Source organism: Apteryx mantelli, chromosome 1 (genome assembly GCF_036417845.1).
Source record: "Apteryx mantelli isolate bAptMan1 chromosome 1, bAptMan1.hap1, whole genome shotgun sequence".
NCBI lineage: Eukaryota > Metazoa > Chordata > Aves > Apterygiformes > Apterygidae > Apteryx > Apteryx mantelli.
The window spans coordinates 73812422-73829169 of NC_089978.1; the positions used below are offsets into that span (position 1 = coordinate 73812422).

General features: G+C 40.9%; 1 protein-coding gene across 1 annotated transcript in view; it reads right to left on the bottom strand.

The window, feature by feature from the left end:
• ST6GAL2 (ST6 beta-galactoside alpha-2,6-sialyltransferase 2) overlaps positions 1–16748 on the bottom strand; it is a 50849-nt gene that overhangs the window by 13913 nt on the left and 20188 nt on the right. The window contains exons 2-6 of the mRNA XM_067289713.1: positions 14450–14518; positions 9943–10945; positions 5517–5614; positions 2201–2302; positions 999–1173 (exon numbers count right to left, since the gene is read on the bottom strand). Of these exons, the coding sequence (XP_067145814.1) occupies positions 999–1173; positions 2201–2302; positions 5517–5614; positions 9943–10945; positions 14450–14458 (1387 nt within the window). The 5' untranslated portion in view covers positions 14459–14518. The remainder of the gene's footprint in view (positions 1–998; positions 1174–2200; positions 2303–5516; positions 5615–9942; positions 10946–14449; positions 14519–16748) is intronic.

The window sequence follows — 16748 nt, forward strand, 5'->3', positions numbered from 1 at the left end:
GTGCTGGCTCCCAGTTTATATTACATTATACATGCAATGCATAGACATTCATTAAATAAGGTTACTAAAATAGGAAGCCTCTCCCTAAGAAAATATTTTAAATGCATCTATCAAAGCGGTAGCTATTTATCAAATGAGGTAAATATAACTCACAATAAGCTTGTCTTATTGCCTAGTTATCTTAAGGCTAATACTAGCAGACATTACCACAATGTCTAAGCATCTTCTTTGGAAAAGAACGGTATAAATAAAATTCCTAGTAGAGTTGAAGGAGTTAAATTTCTATCTGTATACACAGAGTATATTTATCTCTACAGCTCTTGTTGTTAATGTTTTTGCTTGTGTAATGATTGGTATGTTCATAGTGTTCTCTGCTTGGGAGATGTTTTTTGTCAGGAAGGTTTAAATTTGGGCTTGAAGGTTTCTGCTTTATTCTTTCAATGAAATTAACTCTTTTCTTCAAGGACAGCTTTTGAAGTATTTCTTATATATGATGGAAGTACAGACTGACAGCAGAATGAGCCTCTTCACCATTCCTACGATCAGCAGCTGTTATCCTATTTTTATCAACAACTTCATTACTGCAGGAATTGTTTTTGCAAAATCTGAATGATGCTGCTGAGATCATTGCACATGAGCAGATTTCTCCATAGAAATTTTTACAGCCAGTTCCAAAAATCTCACTTTATAAGTAACCACCAAGTTAATATGGAATATTACAGGTTTCTCACAGATGTATGTCTGATTTAAAAATGCAGAATGCATAATATGGATGTGACGGGCAAGAAAGCAGAACTTTAAATTCCCCCAACTATTTTATCCTTTTCATAATGTATATTTCAGCTAGTCACTGTTTCTGTATGAAGCAACATGAACAGTACATGCATACAGACATGATCCTCATGCAACATGCACACAGACATGATCCTCATGCAACATGCACATTTACTTTTTTTTTAATCTAACATGTCTACTGGGCCATGACTTGATACACCTACCAATGAAACCTGAAGAAGGAGGGTTGGGCTGTATCTTCTCTTTAGTGTTCTCCTGAATGATGTCCCAGAGCTGCCATATAAACTTTGGATGGAGAATGTAAAATGGCTGGTTTGGATTCTTCCTGCGATGCTGTACATAGGGAGTGAACAGATTGTAGTCTGGCTTCTTATACCACTGGGTGGAAAAAGTAAGAAATTATTTAATGGTATTCAATGTATTTTGAACACTACATGAAAAGTAACATGAACTAGCTTCATTCAGGTTCTTCAAAACAGAAGCAAAGTCATCAAATCAGTATGTTCTTCATACAAGGACTCCCAATAAGCAATTCACTGCAGTGGAATGAGCCAACACCATCTCCCACTCCCAAGCCCCTGTTAAATCATGGGTTCAGAAAGCCTCAACACAAGACATGGGCATTAGGGTGAACCTTTCTCTAAAAGTGCCTCTATCCTTGTTGGCAGCAGCAGCATGTGAAGCAGCCTTAAGGCAGCCTGTGTAGGAAGCAGATGGTTTCTAACATCAGTTGCTAAGGCAGTTCAGTGGATGAAGGTTTACTTTTTCTACTTGCAGTCTACTCAGCTCCAAGCTCCCCCTGCCAATAACCATCAGATCAACTTGCCCATTGGAGTTGTGCAACACCAGCCAAGGCAGAGACTCCCTGAGTGACAACCAGATGGATGTCTGCTGCTGTCAGCGAGGGGGTAGGCGGCTGGGCACAGATGGCTGTGGGTGAGTGGACACAAAGGAAAGACTGGTGGGGAGGAGGCCTGAGAAATGGGGAAGGCGCCAGGAGAGATTTTTATTAGGTTGTGTTTTGTTTGGAAAGACAGGGGGGAAGGTGGGGAAAAATGGATGCAATTCTTCACCTTTCCTGATAAAGCCTCCTTGTGAAACCTAATAATGTCCCCTCCTTGGCAAACACACCAGAAATCTCACTTTTATATGAAAATAGCAATGTTCTATAGAAAAAAAAATTCATCCACCTATCCTACCATGCCCATTCCAGTACAAGTGTGGCTATTAAAAAGCTTTTAACCAATAAACAGATTCATTCAGGCAGAAATGGTGTGCCCCGCTCCTCAGAGTAAGACTTTAGGGTTCATTGTGATGAGTGAGAACCAGGAGACTGAAGTACTAAATACATGCATTTTGTCCACTGTTTTCAGACTGGTTAGGAAAAGGACCAAGAAGATCTTACCACATTCAAATTTGCAGAGTAGGGGGCAGGATCCCAGGCCACTAAGATAACATCTTTGTACAAGGAGCTGTCAACAAAGTGGTGGTTTGGGTTGGTGAGAATCTGCAAACAAACATACAAAAAATTGCAGAGTTAAACTTTCAAAAAGCAGCTGGGACCATCTCCTAAAATGAACACTCCTCTCCACTTTGCTGTTTGTTCTACATTAATTTTGGTTGATTTTAAGCAATTCGTTTGAACTTATTTCGCAAAAAAAAAAAAATCGTGTGTGTATGTGTGTGTGTATATATATATATACATACATACATACACATATATATATATATAAAGCAGCTTAGCTGTAAACAGCACTGGTAACAGTTTGAAGGAGCAGTTTGCTGAATTACTCTCCATCTGTGAGGGATGTGATGGGACCACTTGAAATGCTGCATAATTGCATATGAACATTACAGTGTATTCTGGAACTGTAAAATGAAAGCAATGGTATTTCAGACTGCCCATAGAGCCTCTTTTGAACACAGAGCAGCTTTCTTTGAAAGGCTGCAGCCCCAAGGATACTCTTTTCTTTTTTTTTTTCCTCTTTTTTTTTCTTTCCACTGTTTTCTGATTTTAACAAAAACACAGTCTTATTTGAAGTAACTCCAGAAAGGCAAATTAGACCATGATAGTAAAAGCTTGTCTACCTAGAATAAGAATTCCAAGAAAAGGCACATGACAATGCTATTTTTGAAGTAGCAGCCATATCACTCTGATCTACTGCTCTCAGGTAATTCCCTCCTGCACCTCCTGGTACACTGCCTAATCCTCCCACTGCACTGGATGTTTCCTTTTCACTCTTGCTGGCTTATCCTTTCCCTGACTCTCCACACTGAACCAGATCTCTCTGATCCCTGGTGCATCCAGTCTCAGGAAGGATTGAGCTGAATGATTTCAACACTGGTTGAAACAGCATGAATTTGGCTCCAGCTGTTAAACTAATCAGCATTCCAGACAAATAAATTCATACTAATTTTCATTTCCCTTTAGGTTCCAATGAGCCATATTTGATTACGCATATTTTTCTTCAGAAAAATAATATTGTTGCCATAGCAATATTCTTCCTACCATAAACTTTGAGCTTAATGACTTTCCATCAGCATTCTACAATAACAGCAGAATTAGTCTTCCTGCCATCAGCACCCCTAAATTCCATTTCTCAGAGCAGTTTTTGTCTGAGGACATACTTTCTTTAGGGTATAGAGTAAACAGATCAAAGGGTCAAGCTTTTAAAAGCTTTGTTCTACAATTATCACACAAAGGAGCTCTTATCTGGCTTTCAGTAAGCAAGAGTTCTTTAGAGGGGTTGTCTACACAAGTTTCCTTCTTAGTGAGCCTGCATTTATATGTATGAGATGAGTTTCTCCTGGAACAGCAATATCCATTGTGGCTGCGCTCACTTCCTTCATGTCCTTCGGGCTTCCACAGCAGAGAAAATGAAGGAAGGAGAGGGCCACAACTGCCTTTTAATCAATTAAAGGAAGGAATTTCCAGTAGCAAGGAGGGAAGGAAGGTCAGAAAATCTGTATGGACATCACATTCTGAATATCTGTAGGGAAAATAACCTTTAGCAAGTGAGCTGCACAGATTTCACTCCTGGGAAGGGAAAGGCCAGTCTCTCTGCAGGAGGCCAGAGTGTCAAGGCAGGCTCTTCTGACCTCTCTGAAAGAGCAGAAGTTGGTGGGAATAAGTGTGTTTGTGAGGAAAATGAGGGAAGCTGTGTGAGCTGACCTGGTCTGACTTTTAGCAATGCCCTGAAGTTCTTGAGAGGCCGTGTGGAGAATAAGCAACATACAGAGCAGCAGAGACTACAGAAATCTCCATTATCACCATGGCAGAACTGTACCATAGCAGTGTCTGAAGCCAGGAGGATCCCAATGCACCACTAGCAGCAGAGATCAGCTAATTTAGCCATTTAGTCTCTCCACATTCACTGTGTAGCTTACAAACCTCAAATCATCCTCTTGAGGAACTTCTCGCTTCTCTTACAGGGCCTAGGGAAACTAGTCAACTAAATAAAGTTTCTAAACCCTCCTCCTTGCCTGGCACAGGAGTTCAGGCATGGTCAGCAAGCAGGACACTCAGATATTAATTATTTTGCCTAACAGCAAACAACGGTAAAATGAAGAATAGTTAAAAAAGAGAGGTAAAATAAATGACACTAAAATAAACATTCCACGATACATCAGTTTCAGCAACAAAGCCAGCTTAATGTATTTCTACTTCCTCCCCCTTACTAAAAGAAAGGGGGTATAATTAACTCAGATCACTTCAGTGATCTAGTCTGCCCTGCAGCTTCACAATGAACTACAAAACCAATGTGAAGGGAATGACATTGAACAGCATTCTTTATGTGGTGGCAAGGAACGTGATTTTATACACACAGAAAAAATACCTGCCAAGGAGGGACTTTGCATGAGCGAAGAAAAAGAATAAAATAAATCCATAACTGTAATAGGAAATGAAAATGCTGCTAATTCTGCAATCATACTACGGCCATTGATTACTTAAACTCATCCTTTCACAATATTTCACAAAATTTCACAGTAATTCTGTTGTTTTTCAGCTTTTCACATTTTCACATTTGTGCATTTCACAAAGAGGAAAGAAGCTTAGTTTGCCCAAGACTGGAGTTCAGGAAATAGTTTTGTCAAAATTTAAAAGACACACTCAACCATAAGGTGTCACTACAGCTCAATACACACTTTATTTGTTGGCACCCGTATGCAGAAGATCACATTTTCTGTTTCCATTCAGATGAGCAACCTCATGTTAGGCATAATATCCAGTGTTCATTAAAGTATTTTAGCATCTTGTTCCTACTAAATTTTTACAGAATGGTGACTTGCCTACAGTTATGCATTAAGACAACTCAGTTGCCATCTCTTTCACCTTCCAGTGAGGAAATAATTGGGGAACAGGAGAGTATGAGAAAAGAGCTCTGGGACCCACACAGCTCAGGCTTTCTGAAGATCCTGGAGGCAGTGTGGGGAAGGTCTTCTCTACTGATGGCTCTGGCATCCTGCAGAGTCTTTACACATCAGGACACATCAGAAACTCTACAAACCTGCTCTTCAAAACAAGAATATCAAATAACTACTGCAATCACTCTACACCAACACTGTATGTGAACATCCCTGTAAGGGAGAACTTTTACCTGCTCTACATCATGATTGTTAAATCACTAGATGTTTCCCAAAAAGCCCAACACTTTCTCAGAAATTATTGTCATCTTGTACAGAAGTAATATTGATTTGAATTCACAAAAATAAGATCTTACCTGCGAGTTGATGATTCTCATGGTTGTTTTATTTCCAACATCTTTTTCATAGCCACGTGTTGGAGCAGAATTAAATCTCAGAACTGCATCATGAGAATCTAGGAGCACAATGAGGGGTCATAATGTTTTTCTTAGTAAAACAAAACAGTGAAATAACATAACATAACAGGAAAAAAAGCCAAATGATCTAAACTAACGTAAAACTTACACATTTTCCTAATCTTGATTTTCTAAGGATGATAAATATTCTACTATGAGCAAATAAAAATACTCTTGCATCTGCCATATGTTATTACTATTATTAAAATCCACTGGAAAAAGCTCAGAATAATCTATTCATTTAGCTTGCATTCCTTAAACAGTTTGCTTAACTGGATAAAATTAGTATGGAAAGGTTATTAGTACACTCAGTACACACTATTGCTCACTATTTCTATTGCAAAATTTATAAAGAATTACTCCACACAAAAGCGTGTTAATTACAGTGATATCTAATTGCAGATTTGAATGAATAACTATGCTTAACCATAAACTTATGTTTCACCGTATTTTATAAGACCTCAAAACCTCAGACCACCCCAGACCTACTAATTGCACCTTCTACCTATTCTCAAGGTTAGTATAGATCTTGAAGAATCTATGTAGGGATGTCAATTCAAAATCCTGCTGTAGTACAGAAACTCTGAAGATCCTTTGGCAGCAAAGATCTAACAGAACTGAACTGTTGAAGTCTCCCCACAAGTTGTTGATCTCACAGTCATGCAAAATAAAAAGTAGCTATAGGTCATGCACGGGTCAAGGGCAGACACTGTGTGTAATTCTCTGTTGGAAAAAAGATTATCACCCTCCCAGTATTTCTTTTACGGAGATCTCAAAGCCCCAAAGGAAGTGAAGGAGAGTGAGAAAAGATATCTGCTGTCCAGAAACACACTGCTCCTGCCAGTATCCTCCTGTTTGGTCCACTTGGTTTTATCCCTTCTACCAATGGAAGCGGAGAACGTGATTCAGAACAGAATGGGTACCCATAGGTAATTTATATGGTTATTTATCTCTAGTAACTTAAAATGTGGTTGTATAGCTCAGGAATGGAGCAGACAGGAATTTTCAAAGAGAACCAACATGCTTTAACGGAGTTCAGTCCTGATCCCATCAAACTCTGATTTTCCTTCCTTTCACACCTTTTCCTCCAGAAAAAAAAGACAAGAAAGTGTGTGTGATATGAAGCCAGCAGTCAGAACTCTCAGCCAGACTTGCTTGCTTGAACATAGTGTGTCTGAAAAGAGAGATTTTGCCAGATGTCCAATGAGCTCTCAGGAGCTGAGAAGTGTAGGCTTTTTCTATGTCCCTATACAGGTATCAATACCCAGCCTCCATCTGCCTAAACCTAAGCATCTTGATCTTCTAAGAGCTAGAGGACATAAAGTCAACAGAAGCTACAGATACTCCACATTTCTGGAGAAGACAAAGAAAACAAAGATCCTTCACATTTGGAACCTGCTAATGAATTTAAAAATGTAAATTTGGACCTGTATTCAACAATTTGTTGACAATCTTTTGACTGGGAATTGGGAACTGTATGGGGAATTGGGAACTGTATGGTTCATAACTTGAGAAAGTGTGCTACATTTCCAACATTACTTATGCTGGTTCTTCATATCAAATTTAAAAGACTTTCTTTCACTGTGAAACACTTGATCTGGATGCAGTCACACACTGATAATAGCTGTTTTTAAGTCAACTGATTTTAATGCTAGTTAGTATTTGGAGATAACGAGTTTAAAGTTATAAAATGTTTGATTTTTGTTTGGTGGTCCCTGTTACTTCCTTAGACGAATGTGATAATATCAAAACAGTTGTCTCTCCTATTAAATAACATAATCATGATGGGAGTCTTTGCAGTATTTGCACGGTATATCCAAACCTACTTTCATTTAAAAACAATCAGAAGGGAGGCCAAGAAGGCAGAACACAAATTAAAATTTCCGCCTGCATTTCTAATAGGAACACAGAAGAGGGAGCTAAAGGCCTGGGAAGAAAAAGGTCCTTTAATACTGCTTTCTTATGCCTTTTTTTCTTTCGGGAGGGTAAACAGTAAAAAAACCTTTGTCTGCAGGAAATTCATAAACCAAGTCTGTACAGGGTATGGCTGAAGAACCAGAACTCATGCACGCGGTGTTCTCCTCCTTCATTAACGATAAGGGCTTCTCCATGCATCTGTGGATACCGAGGAGCTCAGCACTAGTGCTAGGCTGACTCCAGAGAGCAGTAAGACTGGCCCCTGAAGGTGCCTCCAAACTGGCAGGCTGCTCAACCTTTCAACCAAGCGATGGTAGCTCTGAGGCAAACTTTGGGAAGGGACAGTCTTCTCCTACTGCTATGCATGCACAGGAAAAAAAAAAAAATTAAACAAGCTGGTCTCTCTCTTTTCAGTCAGACTCTTCTCCCAATGTCAAGGACTAGAGGGGAGGTGGAAAGGTACATGGAGAGACCAAGAGCTCATCTGTGACACATATTATTTGGACTGCACATGCTAAGCATAATTTCTTCTCTGCAGGAAAAGTAATATAGATGGATGCTGGCACTTCCATTTTCCATGGACCAGTCTTTTAAGAGGGAAACACTGGCACTACATCTCCAGTATATTTGCACTTCCAAGGAGATGCAGTGACCACTAAGACCCATACACATGAATGAAGCCCTTCTAGGATGGCTTTAAGCAGTCAGTTGCCCTGTCACCATCCTGGGCCACACTCCCTGCCCAGCCAAAAGTATCTGACAATGGCCTGGAGGATAAGTCAAAAAAATCTTTTATGACTCTTGCTGCCCCACAGGCTATCCTGTATAACAGACAGGGGTGATCTGGGATCAAGTAGGAGCAGATCTGAAACTGCGACGTAGGCCTTAGGAAACACAACATCTCTTCCCTTCAGGTGGCATCTGATGAAAATTTCCAATTAAATCAAAAGCTCTTCTGTCAGTGAATGGCACAAGCTTTCTGTGCTCACAGTATTTCTGAGAAAATGGATACATACAGGAGCATAAGGACCACTAGGTATTACTTCAAGCACCAAATTCCATACTTGTTGTGCTGGTATACAGAGTGTGCAGATAAATCAGTACTGTGATTTCTCCATTACCGCACTAATCACTACTGGTGTAAACCAGGTGTATTGGGTAACACTGACAGAAGATTTTGTTTCACTCAATGGTAACACATTGTAGAAGTGAGGAATAGTTAAGCTATTTCACATTAGAGGTTTCTAAATCAGTGGGGCTTCCTGTGAATTGGGGGTTACCCTGGTTTGATTTTAGCTGAAGGCAGGCAGGGCACCTGTGCTGTGCTGGAAGCCTATTAGAGTAGTTTGATAATCATAGAAGTTTTAATATATCCCAGAGATTTAAAGGAAACCCATCTGTGTCAAAGAGATGATACAGCGTGATGAAGCAGGTAGTGGGATGTGAAGTCCTGGAAGATGGGAGGATTAACAAGTGCACATCAAAAGGTTTTTATAGGAAGCTGAAGGTGATAACTCTTCTTGCTCCAGAAGCAAGTTTGAGACATGCATTTCATCCTTCTTCCAATATTTCAGCATACTGGATATGTACTACTAAAATGAAGAATTACTGAGATATTAACATGACTAGTAACACTCATTTTTTAAAAGAAAAAATAAAATTGACCTGGATTAATTTTATGACTCCACAATCATTTCTGAGCTATCACAAAACTACCAACTGGAAGTGGGGAATTCTGTGTAATGTTGATGTCTCAGCACCTGTAAACCTCATTGATTCAGTGCAGCAATGGAAAACCAGTAGGAGGAGGTACTTGAACTCATTTAAATTCACACTTGTAAAAGAGGTCAGAGGACCTGACTTCAGTTCATGAAGCTCCTAAAGGGTCTGACTTCTATATGCCTGGGAACTCTAAACACGTAGCAAATGAAGAGGATGCTGTACTGCTTCTTGGCATGGAAACAAATTTCAGCCTGGGATAGCAATACCACAAGCAGTTTTTCTATGAACTACCAAAAAATACAGATAGGTACAACACAGCTTTTCCGTATAAAAGCCTGAACATGGTTCTAAATCTGCTGAAGAAATAAACACACATCACAGCAAAATGTCATATATGGCAGATCTGATGAAACCAATGCCTCCTTTATACTACTAGCTGTAATATAATAAAAGTGTGTCATTGTTTTATTTAAATCAAATTATGACTTCAAGCCAGATTTTCCTTTCAGTTATATTGTTCAAAAAGGGAATAGCTTTACTTATGTCTATAAGCTTACACTGATATAACACTGGCAAGAGAGAACAACTGGACTTTACAGACTTATGCCTGAGAATGAATCTTTCAAAAGATGAACGTGAATACATACATGTACATACATGTGTACATGAACAGATGCATTTCACCCACCTATTTCATCCCCTAGAGAGGAGTTCAGTATTGCACCAGCAGACATAACTACGGCACAGCTCCCAAAGCCATGTGTATACAATTTGCCCAGTGGAATTTGGGGAACGTGCTTTTCCCATCCAAGAGTGGAGAAGGGAGCCTCCTTGCCATCTATTGTTTTCACATTCACCCTTTCTTTTAGCTCACAGAAAAGCTGGTCTCCTGTCAGCTTGGAGTTTCGTTTCCCTTCGAACCGCACCCCATGCTTATTGGTGTTCAAATAATCTTTCATTGCCTTCTGCAGTCGAGGGTTTAGCATCTTGGAAGAGACATCCCCTTTCCAAAGCTTGTAAAGAAAGGATTTCGACATTGTGGAATATAGCCCATCCCAGTCATCAGATTCGTCAAGCATCTGGCTTCTCCTGTGCCTTGTGTTCCTCCTCCTCATTCTTCTCTGGTGACTCCAGTTATTCTGTAAAACATTTTCCTTTGGATTATCCTCATCGGCCGAGATGAATTTTGCTATCTTTTGAAGGCTGTTGCGTGTCTGAGGCTGACCAGCAGCAAATAAATAATCATCAGTCACTTGGTAGAAAGCACTTTTTGATTTTCTTCTTATCTGGGATGGAAAAAACTCATCTTCACTTCTGAAGGCATCCTCTAAATCAGTCCATTTTTTAATACTTCCAGTCCCCGATTTAAATGTACCTAAAAGATCTTCATTAAGAAGTACCTCATTCTCATCAATAGTTTCAGAGAATGATGGATCGTGTATGGCTCCCATTATGACTCTCTGCTTGCCCTGAATGGGCAGAAGCCTCTTAGCTTCAATGTAAGAAAAGGAACTGGGAACTGGCTCAGCAGTGTTGCTGTCTGTAAAATAGATGAAGATCACCAAAAAAAGCAGACCCCATGCAAAGATCCCAAACAGCATGAGTTGTTTCCATTGCTTCAAGTTAGGTTTCATGGCAATGCCTTTACCAGCTCTTCTGTGCCTTGAAGTATTGGTGAAGGAAAATGAAACCTGGAAAGAACATCAAATATTAATCAGGAAGGGTTCTAAAAATAGATACAGTTCAGAAATATCTTAGCAAATTTTGATAGAAGGTGCAGAATTAATCTCTATTCTGTAGCATGGGGGATTCAGAAGCAGAAAAAAGACTCCAGGGCTTGCAGACACTGCAGGAGTGACAGGCTTTGGCTTTAACCACACAGTGACAGCTGCTAGCTACAAAAGAAGCTGGTGGCCAGTTTCTACAGTAACACTGGATCCTGCCTTCAGGGAGATCATGTGCCTGCCTGCTTCTGCTGCTGTAAGGAGCATACCATAATAAGAGCAAAATCAAGCCCCAAGCCTGGCTGCATGCATATTAGAGGAAATATTAGCTGCTTTCTCTTTGTCATGGAAAGTCCTTTTGCAGTGAGACTGTGAGACTGAGAAAGAGCCTGGGCACAAAGGGACCAGGCAGGGAGCATACACTCCCCCAGGTCCTCCTCTGCCTACATCCCTGAAAGGCAGTGCTTTGTGGGTATCATCAAGGAGGTGTAGGGGAGAGTATCCCACGGGCAGGACAGAGGGGAACCTTTTATTCAGCTGGCATGAACTGGTATAGCATCAGTGGGACAAATAGTTTGCTGGAAATGGAGTGCAGCCCAGAATCAGACTCTAATATGAGAAAAACAATTGTATTTCTGCTACAGATGCTGCATGCTCACTAAGATGACTTGAAGGAATATTCTGGACTTCTGCATGTTAAGGGGTGAGGAGTTCGCATTTTCTGAAAAGGATGATGGCTGGCACAACTAACTGAATATACACCTCTAGGATGGAGATTTCCTTAAAGAAGATGGGGAGAGGAGTCAGGCCTATACTTGGAAATCTGTGCTCTACTAATCACCAGGAATTCTGGCTAGCTTGTCCGCTAGCAGGGATACTTTCTCCCAAATGAACTGAAGTCTGACTGAGGGGAGCTGCTTTCCAAGGAAAACACACTAACGCATTCCTGGACCAAAGGGCCATCACACATGCTATGTCCTTCTATGCTATTCAGCTGGTCACCTACCGAAGCCCAGGAAACAGTGGCTTGGGAGAATTGGAAGTTGTCTATCGTTTTTCATCAACGCGTGTTTTGGGTTATCATGGGCCTGCTATTCATGAATCTTACTAGCCACCCAAGAGGCTTAACTGACTCCACAGACCTGCCTGAATGACCCTGCAAGCCCATATCCTTACTTTGCAGGCTGCACACTGCAGTATGAACAGCTGCTGCCTACACCTCGGACGTGATGTTCAGAGGTGCAAAGTCTGTAAGGTTAACTAGCTCCTGAAGTGCCTTGGAGCAGTCTGGCCTGAACGAGTCACTGTTAGCGAGAACCTGAGAGGGAGCTACCTCTCTCCCTTACACACTACACTGGTTTTACCTGTTGTTATATTAAAAACCCAACAAATGCTCTACCTCAAAGTCTCATTAATCAATAACCACACACACCATACAGTGTCCCTAGTGCAGGCTGTCCACTGACCGCTTCCTAGGGCCTTGTCTGAAGAAGGAAACATGAACTCACTTGCATAATCACTCACATAATCAAGTGATGTTGTCTTCGGTGGCAGAGTTGGCTTAAGAAAGTCCTGACCCCCCTTAGCATAAGCCATTTATTCATCTCCCTGCATCATATTCATTCACTACCTCAGTTGCAACATTGCAGTGTAAATGATGTATTACTAAGGGACAGATCACTTACCTGATCTGGATTAAAAATAATCCCTTTCTCTTGGGGTTTGGTTTCTAACCCATTCGTTTCAATAGTGGGACTTAAAAGCCACTTATAACAGCCAGCTATGGTCAGAAAAGGGTGGGGGCAGGCCTGGATTTCATTAACAGGTTCTGCCTCAGAAGCCACCATCTCATCAAACCACTGCCTAACACCACACACAATTTGCACACCTCTAACAACACACTGGCTGGTTATACTTGACAACTGGGCAGGACCAAAATCATAGTCATCATACACTATCACCTTTCTGAAAGCTACGCTGAATGTAAAGTTTGCAACCAAGTTTTAAGTAAGGCTGTGTTTTCACAACACGAAGAAATGGGCAGTAACACTGGTTTAAGCTCCTCACTCCTGCTCTTGCACCATGCCTCCGCCTCCAGCTTGTGTAACACTGCTATGTAGGAAGCTGGAGTAATGAGGAACTAGACCAGTGAACTGATATGGCAGGGGTGGGGGAGAAATGTATGCGTTAGAGGGTATTTTTGTGTTAACTGGGTCAGCTCCTTTATCCATTTCAGTGTGGCCACACATACAGTTGTTTCAGCACAAATGAGGAGATTGCCCACCACAATGCAGAGGCGAGAGCAAACCGCAGGTGGTATTAGCAGGGATACTTTAGACCAGTATTTCTGCTGACCTCTTTGGAACGTAAGGCCACAGCATTACATTTCCAAACACAGTCTATTTTAATAGTCTAGACAAAGCCTAGAACATTAAAAAAGCAAGCTGACTCTGGGACTTACAGCAGTGTCCAAACAGAGGGATGATTCATAATGTCACACCTGGATGGCCAAATTTCATTGCAAACAAATTCATTTCTAATACACTGAAAAAGGTTCATGAGTATGATAACCCTGTGCTCTGCACACATTTGGTTTGGCTTACACAAACCACATGGAAAAAAAGCTATTACTCCAACTGACCCATTTCCTAGTCGCACTCTGCTGCCGCAAGATTGTTCTCTTCAGTATCTCAACACTTCCCCCCACCTCTTCCAATTTTAAATCACTACAAGCTATGTCCTGTGGGAGTCTACTTACAGTATATGACTGTTGTGCAACTGAGATCTGCCCTACAGTTATTGCAACCTGCCCACTCATCAGTGTTGGGATGTTTTGCATTTTTAAATCAGCATTCTTCGCCTGTCTGAATGGCTTTCATCCCTTTTTATCATTTTCCCTGCTGTGTTTCCCCAGCACTTTTCAACACGTGGCTTCCAAACCACTGTATAAGTTAGCCTTTGCTCAGTCAGAGGTTTCTCTTGCTGAATATACATTTCTTACAGGATCTGCAAAGGAAGCATCTTGTAGAACTTTTTTAACAGACAAGCTTGCAGGAAGTATAAGCTATAAAGGAAGAGGTCACTAATATTTTCCACTGACTCATGCAACAAGTTCAACCACCAGTTTAAACATAATCCATCACAAAATCTCATATTTTTCTCAAATTTTCCAGGTTATATTTAATGCCAGAAGATGATGAAAAACAGAAAGGATTTAGTTTTCTTAATTCAGGTGTGAGAATATGAAAGTTTTTAATTATCTGTGTTAACGTTTGCATGGTGCAGTAGACAGCCTCAGCAGGAAGAATTAGCCTGGAGTCCTAAATTTGATATTCAGGTTACAATCTGAAAAAGGGATGAGTTGCATTATTAATTATTTTTAAATCATGGATTTTTTTCCCTGACACTTACACGGTCATAAAAGCAAGCCTGTATTTATTGGTGTGCACATGTGAGCGTGCACATATTTACCTTTTTCATGCAGCAAAAAGTTATCTGTGCAAATCAAAGAATCGGCATACAGCAATGTATTTGTCAACACTGGAAGCAAAAGGAGAGACACCAGTAAGAATAAATCAGAAAACTTTACGTATTAACTACTGCAGAAGCTTATCTACAATCCCTTGTTGCAAGTGGGGCCTCAAAAAGGATACTCAAATCTCCTGAAGACCAGAGCTATGCAGGCAAATCTCTGTACTGCTTTAATGTTTTTTGCTCACAAGAAAAGCCTTGTCCTCCAGCAGCACAGCTGAGCTGGAAGCGAATTCAAGGTCATTACTGTATTAGTTGTAAGAGGACCTCTACAACCTTACAGGATCTTGAAGGCTCTGGAGTGGAAAGCTGCACTAAGTCCAAAGAAATATCAGTTTATCTTATCTCCCGCTGCACTAAACATTAAGTCATGCCCCCCTTCAGCCCCAGCAACTTCTCACACCTCGCAGATACCGGCTTTGAGGTGAGAGGGCAGCCTCTCGCCACACTCCCCCCTACTTGCAGCAGACCCCTCTGCTGTCCAGTGGGGAATCTCCCCCAAACCATCTGAGGGACGTGCTTGGGCTCACGACGTATGTTTCTGAAGATGAGGCACCTCAACTGCAAAGAAAAAAGCCATCTGTGTAGGAAACCAGAAATGATAAGCATAATGAATTACACTGGCTGAATAAAGAAAAGCAGGCAGTTTCATGACTGTATTTATTGAAGTCCACTGGATCCCTCAGGAAGAAACTTGTAGCTCTCTCATCTGTGCTCATCGTGCAGTTTTCAAGCTGTCAAAGCAAATCTATACCAATTTTAAAATTATCATTAACATTGCTTCTTGTCTGCAACTTCACAACCCCTTCCCTGAGGATTCTCCCTACTTACAAGCAATGAGAACACTGGAGTCAAAGCTCATGCTTTGACAGGAGACAGGAGAAATAAGCCTGCACTTAGGGGAAAAACCCCAAGACCTAAACAAACTCAGTTACTTGTTCAGTAGAACAAGCTGCCCCTGTGACTGAAGATCTTATTTTGCTACATCTCCTATCTGATGGGCTCTTCTAACCGTTAGCTGATATAAACTCCATCTGCCATATGGACAAGGGCTTTTTTCTGCCCAGTCAGGTTGCTTGCATGAAAGCCATAAAAAACATGGAGCAAAGTACAAATCAGTGAGATGGGTAGGAAGGGGAGACTTATTTATTTGCTTAATAGAAGTACTAATAGCAGATATGAAAAATAAAGGCAAACCGCAAGAGTATCTTTGAAGCTCCCAGAAAAAAAAGACAACTCTTCAGTTAAAATTAAAGGAAGCTGGTTTTCCAGAAGCAGCACTCATTTATGGGAAATTTCATTGTGCTATGCTAAGATGCAAGAAACCAGTGAATGCTTCCCCCCACTCCCCATATAGCCCATTGTTTTGCAACAAAGCACGCTTTTAATTTTTCTAAAGTAGGCCTCCTGACTATTTCTTAAAATGAGAAGAGATGGATGAGGGAGATTTTTTTTTATTCCTTTGAAACATTCCTCCCTTTCAACGCTGTCTATTGTTAAATTAATTTGTACAGACCCCAGCAGCTCAGAGGTCAGAACGGTTCAAGTTGATGTTCTAAGCTGCACACTGTTATGTTAAACAGGGCCTTTCTTGGCTGCAGTTTTGCAGTGAGAAGGTCGCCTCGGGGTTATTTGGGGTAGCAAACGTTAGCTGTGGGCAACCATTCCCAGAGAGCTGAGAATCAGACCGGGGTTTATTTGATGGAAAGCTTAGGCAGCCTGAACAGATAGCAAATGCTTCTTTAGTCTGCTTCATCTCTTAGTCAGCTAATTCCAGGGCATTAAGAAACCTCTGGCATAGGGCAAGACAGCTGGAGGCTGCATTTCCAGGGTTGGGAAGCACACTCATCCTCTCGTGTGGGAAGTGCCAAATTGGTTTCAGCATCAGCACATCATTTCTGCTGTGCAGGACACACAGTAGGCAGCAACAGACAGGCAAGCCTGTGGGGAGTGGTGACTGCCAAAAGAAGTATATTAGTCTGTTGATGGCTTGGGAACTCGTCTTACTGGCTGTGATTAGGCCTCCTAATTAATGAATCTCTTTTGGACAACTTCCTTGTTAGTCCCAACAAATCTGGCTCCTTCTTTCAACATTATTTTCAGAGGAGTCGAGCTGCATTCAGTATTTTTTGTGGCAATGTAAGAAAATGCCTTCTGAAACAAAGAAGAAACATCCAAGCAACTCAGAAGTATGATTTTTTTTGCAGTATTGCTCTGTGCCTTTTTAACTTATATCCAG